A 14,035-nucleotide genomic window follows, 5' to 3' on the forward strand; every position below is an offset into this window, starting at 1 on the left:
TGAAAAATCTTTAATTCATATATTTTGAACCTAAATTTCAATCTGATATTTCAAATATGTTATTGTAACTTAGGGATTATTACCTGTCAGAAAATACCTTTACTTTGGTAATTCATAATTAACCAGCCAACCAATGAACCGGATAAAATTCTATTCAGGTTCACACGTAGACCTGTGCGCAGGGGTCATTTCGAAGGTCTATTTTTCTTGTAGTTGGTTGTTCTCAATAAATAATTTAAAAAAAAAATACCAACACTTTATTTTTTTTAATTTTATGTACAAAGAAATTAACACTAAAGTCTTTGGAAAAGCCAGTGACTCGGCGCGGAATAGCCAGTTTACTACAGATTCTCAGTAAACAGTCGTCTACCTGGTACCTGGATTATTGAGCTTTAAAATCAATATGAATTGGATTTTAAAGACCGTCATCAATATAGTAAAATACTCTAGGTGTATTTGAATGTATACGTGACTTTGAAATAAGTCAAAATAGGTTAACAATTATAGGTGTGTTTGTAAGTCTATTCATTATAGGATACTATTCTGAGTATTATTTTCCTGTCATTTCTTTGGGGAAGGCCATTGGAAATTCCGTAGTACACAACAGTTGTTGATGCTGTGTCATTGCTATAAATAAGGAACAGACGTATACGGAATTTTCATAGAGATCGTACACTTTAGAAGATCGGCCAGAATATAGAGGTAAGCTTCTGTATTTGTTTTAATCATTGGATGTCTGATTTATACATTGTTTAGATACGGTATTGATTTCATCATCACAAAATGGACATTACTGTAGTTTATTGTTGTTATCATGGATACACTTAAGGTGATAATGTATGTGTATCTAACATAGAGGTGGTATGGCTGAGGTGACCGTTAGCCCGCTCGCTGGTTGGTAATTTTTCTCCGGGTATTCCGGCTTTCCTCCGCCTTCTTGAGTGTCCATGTATGACCATGGCTATTAGTAGGACTTCTTACGAATCAAACTGAAATATATAGATATTACGTCATATTAGCATCATTATCATTGTAATTCATTACTGGATAAGTATTTCTATAACTAGCTTAATTCGTTCGAATTGAATCATTTAATACATATCTTGAAGTGGTCATTACATATTGAATGCACATCAGATGGTACTTATACGATTAGCCTTTCTCTACACCACAACACTTAATATCTCTCCATCACATCTTGATTTTATTAGATATATGATGTATTGTTTTTACGTTAACGTTAAACCTTTAACATATTGTTTACGATGGACTTACCCGATTGTGACTCGTAAATACTATACACCAGTTGGAGACCTATCGATTCGTATACAGTATATAGAAAATGTGTGAAGCATTTAAATACGATACTAATAGAAATCAGTGACCTATTTTTTGGACAATCAAAGGTATTTTTGGGGGTATCAAAGTAAACACAGTTGGATCGGTTCCAAGATTTAAAAAATCTTGTAGGACTAAATAGTTAATGCACGGAATATTTATATACTATTGAAGAGGAAAGTACGTAGACACAATGTACTAATACAGAGGCAAGTTATAGCGACATTGTCCGGTGTCAGAGTCTCGCCAAAACAAGGCACTACAGAATTTTTAAGATACAACTGGCGCAAAGCATATTGATATTTATTACGAAAGTTTGAAATCCGTTCTCCTACTAGCATCAAAAGAATGCATTCCGAAACGTAAATTCAAGAGCCATTTGAAACCCTATTGGAGTGACGATTTGACAAGTGATCACAAGCTTGTGCTTCGTAAAAGACAACTTTGGAAAGCTAATGGTAAACGTAGAGGAAACGATGTTTATTTCTTAGATTACAAATCTTGTAAAAGTGTGTTTAGAAATAAGTTGAGATGTGCCTTTAACGAATACATGAGACGTCAATTTGAAGAAATTGATCAATCAGGCGAAGTTGACCAAGCTCTGTTTTGGCAATTATACAAAAATAAATCAAGTAAACCCAAATTGGTTCAAACAGAACTCAAGTACAACGGACAAGTCTTTCGTGATCCAAAAGCAATAGCAAAAGCATGGGGTTCTCATTTCAGCACACTTTTCCAAAATAAACCTAATGAATTGTTCGACACGGAATTTTCAAACCATATTCTTAATCATGTAAAAGATATGTCTGAAAAAGCGAAACACGACAAAGATATTTTTCTAGACAGAGAATTCGGTATTAAAGAGGTTTCTGATATTTGCAAGTGTCTTAAGACAAACAAGTCTGGTGGATCAGATGGCCTTGTATATGAGCATGTAAAATACTGCAACAATCTTATGTTAAAACATATCACGTTTTTATTCAACCTTATTGTAAAGTACGAATATATTCCACAATCGTGGAAAGTTGGTACAATAGTCACTTTATATAAAGGTAATCGGAAACCCAAAGACGACCCTAACAGTTATACAGTTATAGAGGTATTACATTAATTCCAATATTTTTTCAAAATATTTGAGTCACTTTTGTCTTCCCGTTTGAGTCCAGTTTTAGAATCACGGACATTTCCTAATAGACATCAATCAGCATATCGTAAAAAACTGTGTAGTTTATGCACCTCTTTTAACCTGCAGGAAAGTATAAATTATAACCTAGATAATGGATCAGATGAACTCGTTGCTTTTTTAGATAGTAATAAGGCTTTCGATTCTGTATGGCAAGAAGGCTTATTCTATAAACTTTATCAAATGGGTATCAATGGAAAGGTATGGATCATTCTAAAACAGATGTATTCCCGCTTCTCCAGTAATGTTGTCTTTAATGGTTTTATGTCGGAAAAAGTAATAATGGAAAGAGGAATCTTACAGGGTGGTTCTTTATCTGCAAAAATGTACCTCGTTTTCATCAATGACTTGCTTAATGAAGTAGAATTCAGCGGGAAAGGTTCGGTAATTAATTCATCGCGGGTAAATATACCAACCCAAGCCGACGACATATGTGTTCTTAGCAATAATGTAGCTAACCTTCAATACTTACTTTCTATCTGTGAGAACTACAGTAGAAAATGGAGGTTTACATTTTCCGCTTCTAAATCGAAAATTGTCATATTTACTTCCAAAAATAAGCCAAATGTTTCTTGTAATGTTACAGTTTATGAAAATAAACTACCAATTGTTGATAGTATTGTTCATGTTGGTATAACATTGAATGGTAAAAATAACAATGTTCAACGTACAGAACGTGCTTGTTCTAAATTAAAGTGTGGTGTAATGTCTCTTATTCGTTCTGGTGCTCACCAGTGTGCCCTGAATCCGTTGACCACTGCTAAGATTATTAAATGCAAAGTTTATCCATCTGCACTCTACGGATGTGAGTTGTGGCAATTAAAGAAAAATGAAGTAAACATGCTAGAAAAAACACAAAATTTCATTGTCAAATCTATACAAGGTTTTAATATAAGAACGAGGACAGATATGTCCACATCATTGATTGGTTGGTTTTCTATTGAAGTGTATATTAGTATTAAAAAATTGTTGTTCCTTGGTAGAATATGTTCCATGGATATAGGAGTTTTAACTCGCGAAATTTTCATAAAACGTCTTTTCGATTTTAAATTGTGCAGTTTTAACAGAGGATTTATCCCTGACATTATCCAAATTTTGAAAAAATATGATTTGTATTTTGTACTGGATGGATTTTTAAAATGTGGTACATTTCCAAACAAATGCAAATGGAAACATTTAGTAAATACCCATGTTAAAAAATATGAACAGTTTCAACTTTGTGAAAGGATGAAAGTTGATAAAGATTTTCTCGTTTTTCTCTTTTACATGAAAGAATAGAACCATATGCAATATAGAAACTTGCTTTACGTTTTCCACAGTATAGTTCATGCATTAAACGAATTGTTAAAATATGCGTAGAAATGCGCGATAATGAAAATTCATATTTGTGTCATTTTTGTGGTCTAATGTATAATGATCTCATATTGCACAGTGTACTTGAATGTAGCCATACTGAGAACTTGCGAGACCAACTGTGGTGTATTATCAGTACTGTGAAAGATATAGATTTTTTTATCTCAATTCAATGTCAAAATATCATCTACTGCATGTTCTTCTTGGTGGACTATTTAACTACCATTTATCTCAAAATGAAATGGAAGACTTTAGACTAAACTCAATTATCATTGTTAACAAAATGTACAAAGTGGTATCCATAACTGACCTTTTTTCTTTTTCGTTTTTTTTTTTTTTTTTTTTTTTTTTTTTGGCAAATATTTGATTGTATTAACTTCAACTGAAGTTATATGTATGCTTAATCTTGTGAACTCCAGAGAATTTGTATTATGTATGTTTTTGTGCTGGCCTTATATATAGACTTTTGATACATATATATCTGTTATTACAAACTGTATGTATCATTTGTGATGTCTCGTCTACATATGTTTGTAGCTAATTATTATAAGCATTCTCCGCTATTAGATAATGGCGAAATGTAGTCGAATATCTAATAGTATTTTCTTGTATTGATAGATATGTATATATGTGTGTAACGTGTGTATGTTAGAATGTTTCTTTCTTTATTTATGTATTATTTTCTGTAAACTCTTCAATATTGGAGGAAATAAAGGAAATAATAATAATAATAATAAAAGAATCTAATAACAGTACACTGACTTGGAAGTTGGACATTGCTCATTCAGTTTCTGTAATTGTGTAAGCCCGTGATTTGCTAGTTTGGTTTTCCTCTGAAATTTATACTGTGACATATATAATATAATATTAGGGTTTATGATGTATTTGAATAAGAAAGTGCAAACATTGAACTTTTTATTAACAATCCAATTTGAAACTGTTTTATTCGGGATAATTGGATACATACTTGCAATATATAAGGGTTAATTTATGTACATTCGTTTTAATAAGCATAGTCACATCCAGTATATATGTGTTTTAGTGTCTCGTCTCATAAGTCGGTTTAAAAAAGTATTTTATTGGTTGATTGCTTATTGATTATATAGTTCATGCCTCTGGATCACGAAACAGACTTAAGTTTTGACTTAACCAATCACAAATTTTACATTTTCACTGCAGTCCCACTATATAACCTTAATTCCCAAGCGCAGTTGGCAGTCATATAGACTATGAACTTCAAGCGCTTACTATGACGTCATTATCATTATGACGTCACAATTGTCGTGCCAGCGATCACGGAAAACGACTGTTCAAATGGCTGTTCCATCCATGACGATTACGAATGATTAATTCATTATAAATGCAAAATCCCTTGGGATTTCATCATAAAATTGCAACCAAATGTAAATATAGACATTGAACGTCTTTCAGTTGGCATTCATAGCGTTAGCGCTTCATGTTCAATTTGCCTCTGTTCAGTTGGCATTCATATTGGCTATGAATGCCAACTTAAAGACATTCAATGCTTAAATGACATTACAAAACGTTATGTTATATTTAATTGGCTAACCAAAGTTTAAGTCTGAGACTGTTTTATGGGTATCGATGATTAGTGTGTTGATCGTTTTATCTTTGATATTTTCAGTCTGCTATGATGAGTATTTCACAGCAGATTCGCGACTGTTTTCCTAACTTAAGTGCTGAGACACGATAAAGTAGTGCACAAAAGCAATGATTGTACAACATGTGTTTATAAGATTTTGCATAATGCCTAATCATACTTTTCAAAAATTGGTGTATAGACGCAAAATGCTTACACAAACCGCACGAAATGAAAATTTCACTAAAATGTAAACAAAAATTAAGTGTTTTTTTATCAAGGCCATACGTATGCATAATTTTTTCACAGACTACTGATAATGTGTACCATTCATGGAAACGAATCACAAGCCACTCTGTGTTGACGCATAAGTAAACTGATATTATCGCACCTCGGACAGAAATGTGCCCAAATGATTGGCGGAGAGCCGTCACGTGGTGACCCCCTAACACTTTATAGGGGGTCAGTATATTTTGTATATGTGCAATATGGCGGCCAATGCTTGCCGCTTCAAAAACAAAACCCGTCTCCAAAGCATAATTATGCCATTCTAATACTCTCTGACTGCCGCGATCGCCCAATGGTAGACGGGGTTTTAATTTTTGTGTAACAGTTGTCTCCCTTACCCCAGTAAATCGTCAATATATTCAACGAACAGTAGTAGCCGGCGATGACGTCAGCCTTACGTAAATGTAAAAAAAAATGACGTTGTGTTGACTTGCGATGACGTCATGTATGCGTATTTGTAATGAAAGTGCGAAGTGTTGTTGACGCTGATTGTCTAAGAAAGCATGGAGCGATTTGGACGGACGTCTACTGACGACTTAAACAAGAAAAGACTAGAGTCTCAGGCAACAAAAACGCTGTGTGCAAACAAGGCTTCAGCCAAAATTCTAAAAGATTATCTTCAGAAAAAAAACCAACCCAAAAACAACAAGACATCAATTTCGAGGAATTTAGTAAACAAAGACTGGATGAATGTCTCTCGCATTTTTATGTCGATGCTCGAAAAGTGGACGGTACACATTACAAAGGAACAACTTTGGAAGCAATTCGACATGGAATCAATAGGTATTTAAAATCGCCGCCATTCAACAAATCCTTCGACATAACAAAGGATGCAAATTTCAGAATGTCTATGTCCTGTTTTAAGGCAGCCAAGTCCGAGATCAAACAAATGGGGAAGGGAAGTATTCAGCATTACAACGTCATATCGGCTGATGATCGACGCGCATTGTACGTACAGTCTATGCAAATGAATCCATCTACCCCCCTCAGGATTTTACAATAAAGTTCAATATGACATCAGACTGTATTACTGTATTTTTGTCGAAGAGGTGCAGAGAATACACTGTGAAATGTGACTCTGAAAGTGGACTTAAATACGTAAAGAAGTCTGTAACAGGAGAGGAGAAAATGTAGCGGCCAGACCGGGATTCGAACCCGGGACCCTCAGAATACTAGCCGAGTGCTCTACCGACTGAGCTACCTGGTCACCGATGATCGACCCAGTCCAATTCCGCTACACTCCTCCCTCCTTTCTCGAAGTCTTCGCCCCGAAGACATACGAGACCCTTCCAAACACCACCACCGTGGGTTATTTAGTTGGGCGCCAATTTTGTAACAGGAGAGGAGAAAATGTAGCGGCCAGACCGGGATTCGAACCCGGGACCCTCCGAATACTAGCCGAGTGCTCTACCGACTGAGCTACCTGGCCACCGATGATCGACCCAGTCCAATCCCGCTACAAGTCTATAGACGAATTGTCAAAAAACCATCGGGAAAATGATAAAGAAATAACTTCGGGACTAATGCCAGAATCTCCAGGTACGTTTGCATATTTTTGTAAATGTCTGATTTGTTACTTACTGGCAGCTTTTTATGATTAGAAATATCTATAATTGTAGACTACCTACAAAATACTAACTCAACTAAATAGCATTGTTGCACGTAAAGTCTCAATTACAGATATAATTTAGGAACACTTTATCCGCAGATCTACAGATTCATTTTGATTTTATTTTTCAAGGATCCCTCTACTGTCCAGTTGCATCCTTTGAGAAGTATATCACTAAACTTCATCCAGATTGTGACAGGTAAGTTCATGGAGAATCTGTTAACTTACACCCCCTCCAACTCCAAAAAAAATATTATTTTGATATCTGTTTTCGTTATTTTGTTCAAAATGAAAAAAAAACTCATTTAAACATTACAAAAAATAACACATTATGATTTTTATATGTTATAGATTATGGCAGCGTCCAAGAGAATCATTCTCAGACGATGAAACCACTTGGTTTTACAACAAAGGTGTAGGAGAGAAAAAGCTGAAATCGTTCATGAGCGATCTGAGTGTTTCCTGCAGACTTAGTCAAGTAAATACAAATCACTCGATCCGTGCCACGGGAGCATAGATTTTATCCAAATCCAAGTTTGGGGCAGCACAGATAATGTCAGTTACCGGACACAAATCAGTGCAGTCTTTGTCTGTGTACCAAAGGGTTGATAAAGAAGAAAAGTTCAAATGGGTCAGTCAATATCTGCTTCTGTTCAACCAGCCGGACAACTTGCTCTGCCCCATGTCCCTACACAGAGTGTGCTCCCAACTAGATCTGTCCCAATGCAACCGGTACTGCCATCTACAGCTGCGCGACCGGCGCTACCACCTGTAGGAAGTTGATACCCCTCGGCAAAATGAGGCTTCGGTACCCTATCTAGAAGGCATCGATATTCAAGACCTCTTTAATGACTTTGGACCTATGACAAACAACTCTCTGCAGCTGCAACGCACCGACCGTCCTCAAATGTTTAATAATTGCCAAGTCACAATTATTCAGAATCTTACAATTAACAAGTAAAAGTAGACACAGAAATCGAAAAAAAACAGCCTAAACTGTATTCAATGAAATTGTGGTAATTTTGATTTAACTGCATATCATTAATAATAGATTTCAAATGGACGAAGTGAGTCTGAAATAATGATATACATATAAACATGTAGACATATTTGTGTTCAGGTCAAGGTAACAAACAAGTTATATGTTATTTCACTTAGTGTTATACAATAAAGTTGTTGAAACAATCTCGGGTATTCTTTAGTACTTTGTTTGACTATATAATTAATTTTAAATTTTCATGTAAAGGTCCTCGATGCGATAAATTCGTTATATAGTCAGTTACTGACCCCTAAACAGTAAAGGCATAGAGGGTTAGTAAGAAGTATAGGAGGCTCGGGCTACATAAATCTTACTGACCCTCTATGCTTTATAGGGGTCAGTAACTGACTATATAACTAATATTATAAACCAAAATATTTTCGTGTGAGATTAAATTTTACGTATTTCGCATATGATAAGACATGAAAATATCTTTCTCCATGAAGACGCTAAATTAAGTCGGTTTACAGTATGTATTTAAACTATTCTTATCTATTTATGATATATCGATATGTACGGATTCCTATTCATACGGGGTTTCGTCAATGATGGTCACGTTACAATGCAAGTCATCAGGTTTCCGATATTACCCGAATGTTATAAACAAGACGTTCATTCTTTGAAAATGTATGATATTTCTTCCCGCTATCTGAATGTTATGTTGGTGCTTTTATGAATCAGACACACCATATGAAATACATCTATATTCACACGTTAGATGTTTTATAACAGTTTTGATAGAGTGAGAATAATATGATATATATCTTAGCAATAATGCAAATGAAATATGATGTTTATTGTTTCCAGATGTCGTGTATCCACATCTATGGATCCACTTTGGGGCGGAATGACCGGTATTTTATCCAATGTTATAATTACGAATATCTGAAAGTCGAAGGAGACACTTTAACGGGGTCGCATTTAGGGAACAGTAGCTCTCAATTAACAGGTACGTGCCTACCTATTAAACTGGGGATATGTATTTATCACATAATGTACCTGATATCCAGTGAGTTCGCCCTTGGAATATGTTTTGCTTATGTCACTAGTGTACATTATCATTATCATTACAGTCCTGAGTGATTGTCATTCGCTGAAATTTCATTTTGACGTCATTACTTGACTTGACGTCAAGATTCGATGAAGTCATGATAAAATGGCGGCCCCGTTTGATTTTTGCGACACATTTTGAAGATAAAATGCGTTATAGAAAACTATCCTGATCTATCTATAATACAGTTTCTGTTCTTTTTATGAGAGATACAAAAAATGTTATGATACAAACGCCATGCTATGGTTATTCCTCGAATGAGTATTTTAGTTATACATGGTAACAATAAAGGAAATTAGCAAATTGCGTTAGCCACCAAAAGCAAGCATCAGTATAAATGGAATATCTAATTTGTTTCAGAATTCGTTGCTGGGGTAAGACAATTCAGAATAAACATAGAAGGAAGATATGAGATGTGTTACACTCTCGCATTCAATTATGAAGGACAGTCCTATTTCCTAGCTATAGGCCGAAACAATGCCGTAGAGTTACTGGTAAGTACTAACACACATCGTTACATTGTCAGTGTGAAATAATAAAAAAAAAATATGGTTAAAATATATGTGGTACTTTTAATCCGAGTGAAAATATCAGATTTGATATATTTTGACCAATCAGAACACAATGTTTACTATCAAAAATATAAATGATCTCTTTTGGCAGGAACACCTTTTTTAAAATATCAAACAACAATATAATATCAAGTGCATTTTCCTATTTTTTTTTAATTTTAAAATTGCAGCATAAATGTGTTTCATAAGATATTCTTGGATGTTATTTTTCCTCTAAATTTATGAGTGGAACTAAATTAGTAAGCGGGAAAATCGCGGCTAATTGAAATACTACTATCAGTTTAGACCTAAAATAGAGACGTAAAAATGTAATAACTAGAACCCAACTGAATGAAATAAAAACAGTTATTCATCAAAAACCAAATAATATCTTCTATTTATTACATTTTTCAGCGTACAATGACAGATTTAACGATAATATTACATGTAGTATATTTCAGCCGAGTTTTGATATTATCACTGAATATTGACAAATCAGAACAAAACATTCAAGATGCTCCACCGCTGACAAATGGTATTTTTTCAATAACAAAAACAGGAGCAGACGATTAAGTATTTTTCTTCAGTTATAAAAGTTACTTACTTTACACCATTACCACCATTGGAAAGTTTGAGCTTCTAATTTTATATTGCGTCAAAAATATGAAAAATGATTAATTGCATCCCGAAAAAATTCCGTGGTACTATATCCTATATAGAAGGAAGTACTGATTGTTCATGCACTAAAGACAAAATGCATTATTTCATATCATTTTTTGTGATAACAAGACATATACACGATTAAACACTGATTATTGTTCAAATAATGAATATCATTTATGCTCTGTCACCGGTGGAGCATCTTTAACATTTACAGTGGAGATATTGTTTTTAGGGGAATGCCTTTTTAAAATATAAAACGAAAAAGATAAGATCACGTGCATATTTCCAATTACATTTTCATTTCTAATTGTTGGATATGAGATTATTAGCTATTAGATGATCTTATGTTAATTTTCTTTTCGATATTTGTGCCCCATGTGTGAAACTAAATTAGTAAACAGGAACATAGCGACTGACATATACATGTACATGTATATTACAATATTTAGACATAGAGTAAAGATGTAAAATGTCATAGAGATATTACTTCTTGTTTCTTGGTGAATAATAGTTATATTTTATCGAGTGGTTTGGAAACTTTGATATTTTTCACGGCTGTGACGTACTGGTGACAAACATCGAAGTTTCCAACCCTATCCATGGAATGTACATGAACATTTGTAACTGCGTTATTCATCAAGAAACCAGGAATATCCTCTCTATAATTATATGTATCAAAAAAAATTATCATCTTCCATATTCTTAGGGGTTACTATCACTGTCATTATATCCACTCCTGGAATATACCATAGTGAAGCTGGAGGCATTTTAGGAGAAAAACTAACCAAACACAGAAACTTTTTATGAAGATTACAGAGATATTGACTCCCAACTTCAAAGCCACATAGTCAACCACGTTGTACTGATGTTCAATTCTTTTGATATACACCAAAGGACCAAATTACCTGTTCACCCGTTTTCACACACATAGCCTTCAGGTTTGCTTTGACATATATCCCAGTTGTTGATATACGACAGTGATAGTAACCCTGGAATATCAAAGGTGTGTTTTGGATGACTAGATAATAATGACATTCATGATTACCAACTAGTTCAGGGTATGAAACATTATTCAATAACCGTAATGTATTACCCAACCAATTTAAAGAATGTGTGCAATAGCTAATTTTAAACACAATTTGAAAATACATTTACTGCTTATATAGTAAATGTTTAAGACCCTGTTTTTGATTTGTAATATTGGTTTGTATAATTATAAATAATGTCCGTATATTCTTAGTTATAAAGTTAGTTCTAGTTTGTTTATTTGTTTATTTATTAATTAGTCATATCATTGTCTACATTGTCTATTTCGTTGTAATGCGTGATTTGTGTCGACCCCATGAGGGATGAGTCATTGGCTTAATGGATCATCGATGTTCAGATAAGGTTATAAGTATTGTTATTTATTAGTAAGTTTCTATACAAATTGTCTTCCATAGCCGGCTGTAGGTAACAGAAGTATCCGCAATAACAGTGAGCAATACAAGAGATGTTTCCTAAAATTACACCTGCTAGGGCAAGAGAGATGGAAAATAGAAAGTGCCTTAGTCAGAGGTAAGGACATTAGTTATTTTGGTATTGCAATCATTCAATATATTGGTGATATATAAATTTGAAATATTTTTAGGGTTTAATTTTAAAGTGTGAGTTACATGTGTTTTTAGATAATGGTATTCATACATTAAGACATGACATTTCAAATACTTTTTCTACCTCTTTTAAAATTAGCAATCAAGAAATTGAAAATATATCCATTGGACATGTTCTTGTATGAAACCAGTCAACTCAAGTTCAGCACCTTGCAAATGCCCCCATGTTTTTTTTTAATTGTTGTGCAGAGGTGGTTACATTATTTAAGTAACTCTTGGGATAAGCTTTATTTATATATATATATTGATATGTACTTTAACCCAGAAAGTGATTCTGTGGTGGTATATTTTAAACTTTGTAATTCCAGGTGTATTTCTTTCATACAATGGCGACGGCAAGGTCGAGTTTCGTCCAGGGTCGGGATCAGACACACAGCTCTTCAGAATGCACAGACCACGATACCAAAGCTTCTTCAATTCATTAGATCAAATCAAAATAGACATTTCTTTTTACGACATTGATTTCGGGACTGAGGAATTAGAAGTGTCTCCGAATTTATTTCGTGACACAAACTTACTGTAAATCAACGTATTTTCGTGAGATCGAATTTCGCGTTATCATGTCTTAAGACTTTTTAACGGCGAGCAATTTCACTATATTGACATGAAAAAATCAGATACATTTTGTATTTTCGCTGCGATTCACTTTCGCGATTTCTATCTATTTACATGAAATCACACGCAAAACCAGTTATTTTACAGTTATCTGGGAGTTGGTAAATGTAATGTGATATTTTTTCATGCAGTAAATTCCGTTTTTTAGTTACCTTTAATGTGGGTAGGTACCCATTATGACGTTCTTATTCTGAGAGCGAAATTCACTTGCTTTCACTGAAAATAATAATAAAAGTAAGACAAGCAAATTTATGACGTCACGATCATACCTATCCGCAAGGACAGGTAACTCTGATATTCAAAGACAAAATAGAGACGAAGGATTGGTAATGTAAATGTAATTAATAAGCATCGCCATATATATATTTTTCATCATTTGACGTGAATTGACAAAGTTGGTCTCACAAAATGAAATATAAGGAGAGAAGGAGACAGTGAATCATTGAAAACCTTTATCATCGAATACCAATGTAATGCTTAAATCATCACATATTTCTTCTGATTTATTTTGTTATTTCTGTATTTTTATATATTATCATCGATTACCTTTATCATCGAATACCATTAAAATAATCAAATACTTTTATCATCATAACTTTCAGTTTCTTATTTATTTGGCGGCGATTTTATGTATTTTACATGATTTCTTTCAATTAAGTTACGATAACCGAAGGAGCCAATAGGTAATTTGATATTTTAGATTAGCAGAAGTGTTTCACCTTATGTAATAAAGGTATTGCAGTATTTAAAGATTTAATTAACTTTAAAATAATTGTCAAAGCAGGATCGAAAAGTAAACAAATGTATATATTGTACGATCAAATTTCTCTATAATCGTGATCAAGTTAATTTCTGCTGACCAATGCGTACTTTCTATTAATAAGATATTGCTTTCATGTCACTTTTGGGCCTATGACTTTTTTACACCCCCGTGTAGAAATTACGTCAAAGGATATACTCGAATAAGTTCTGCCTGTCTGTCTGTCTGTCTTGTCGGTCTGTCTATAAGCAAGTTTGTCCTACAATGTTCCTCGTCAATAATTTTGGAACATTTCTGTTCGATGAGCGATAAATAGCATTAAAAACAGAGAAC

At 33.8% G+C, this 14,035-nt stretch overlaps 2 protein-coding genes and 1 non-coding gene across 3 annotated transcripts; 2 read left to right on the plus strand and 1 right to left on the minus strand.

The window, feature by feature from the left end:
• Positions 1-399: 399 nt before the first annotated feature.
• Positions 400-14,026, plus strand: LOC138307448 (uncharacterized). Its single transcript, XM_069248206.1, has 5 exons — positions 400-702; positions 9,218-9,359; positions 9,822-9,955; positions 12,118-12,232; positions 12,636-14,026. The coding sequence occupies exons 2-5, from the start codon at positions 9,218-9,220 to the stop codon at positions 12,848-12,850; spliced, it is 606 nt and encodes a 201-aa protein (XP_069104307.1). The 5' UTR covers positions 400-702; the 3' UTR covers positions 12,851-14,026.
• LOC138308289 (uncharacterized) lies at positions 5,559-8,353 on the plus strand. The gene is made up of 3 exons (XM_069249282.1): positions 5,559-7,301; positions 7,504-7,570; positions 7,723-8,353. Exons 1-3 carry the CDS (start codon positions 7,196-7,198, stop codon positions 7,886-7,888), a joined length of 339 nt encoding a protein of 112 aa, XP_069105383.1. The 5' UTR covers positions 5,559-7,195; the 3' UTR covers positions 7,889-8,353.
• Trnat-agu (transfer RNA threonine (anticodon AGU)) lies at positions 7,119-7,191 on the minus strand. The gene has a single exon. It is a non-coding gene; the product is annotated as a tRNA-Thr (tRNA).
• Positions 14,027-14,035: the final 9 nt, after the last annotated feature.

Source organism: Argopecten irradians, chromosome 14 (genome assembly GCF_041381155.1).
Source record: "Argopecten irradians isolate NY chromosome 14, Ai_NY, whole genome shotgun sequence".
NCBI lineage: Eukaryota > Metazoa > Mollusca > Bivalvia > Pectinida > Pectinidae > Argopecten > Argopecten irradians.

What these genes read in the sequence shown, in the direction of transcription:
- LOC138308289 (XM_069249282.1), top strand. Translation starts at nt 7,196, where the DNA reads ATGATCGACCCAGTCCAATCCCGCTACAAGTCTATAGACGAATTGTCA. An exon ending in ACTAATGCCAGAATCTCCAG is followed by an intron (nt 7,302 to 7,503) that starts GTACGTTTGCAT and finishes TTATTTTTCAAG; the next exon opens with GATCCCTCTACTGTCCAGTT. An exon ending in CTTCATCCAGATTGTGACAG is followed by an intron (nt 7,571 to 7,722) that starts GTAAGTTCATGG and finishes TATATGTTATAG; the next exon opens with ATTATGGCAGCGTCCAAGAG.
- LOC138307448 (XM_069248206.1), top strand. Translation starts at nt 9,218, where the DNA reads ATGTCGTGTATCCACATCTATGGATCCACTTTGGGGCGGAATGACCGG. An exon ending in ACAATGCCGTAGAGTTACTG is followed by an intron (nt 9,956 to 12,117) that starts GTAAGTACTAAC and finishes TGTCTTCCATAG; the next exon opens with CCGGCTGTAGGTAACAGAAG. An exon ending in AGAAAGTGCCTTAGTCAGAG is followed by an intron (nt 12,233 to 12,635) that starts GTAAGGACATTA and finishes TTGTAATTCCAG; the next exon opens with GTGTATTTCTTTCATACAAT.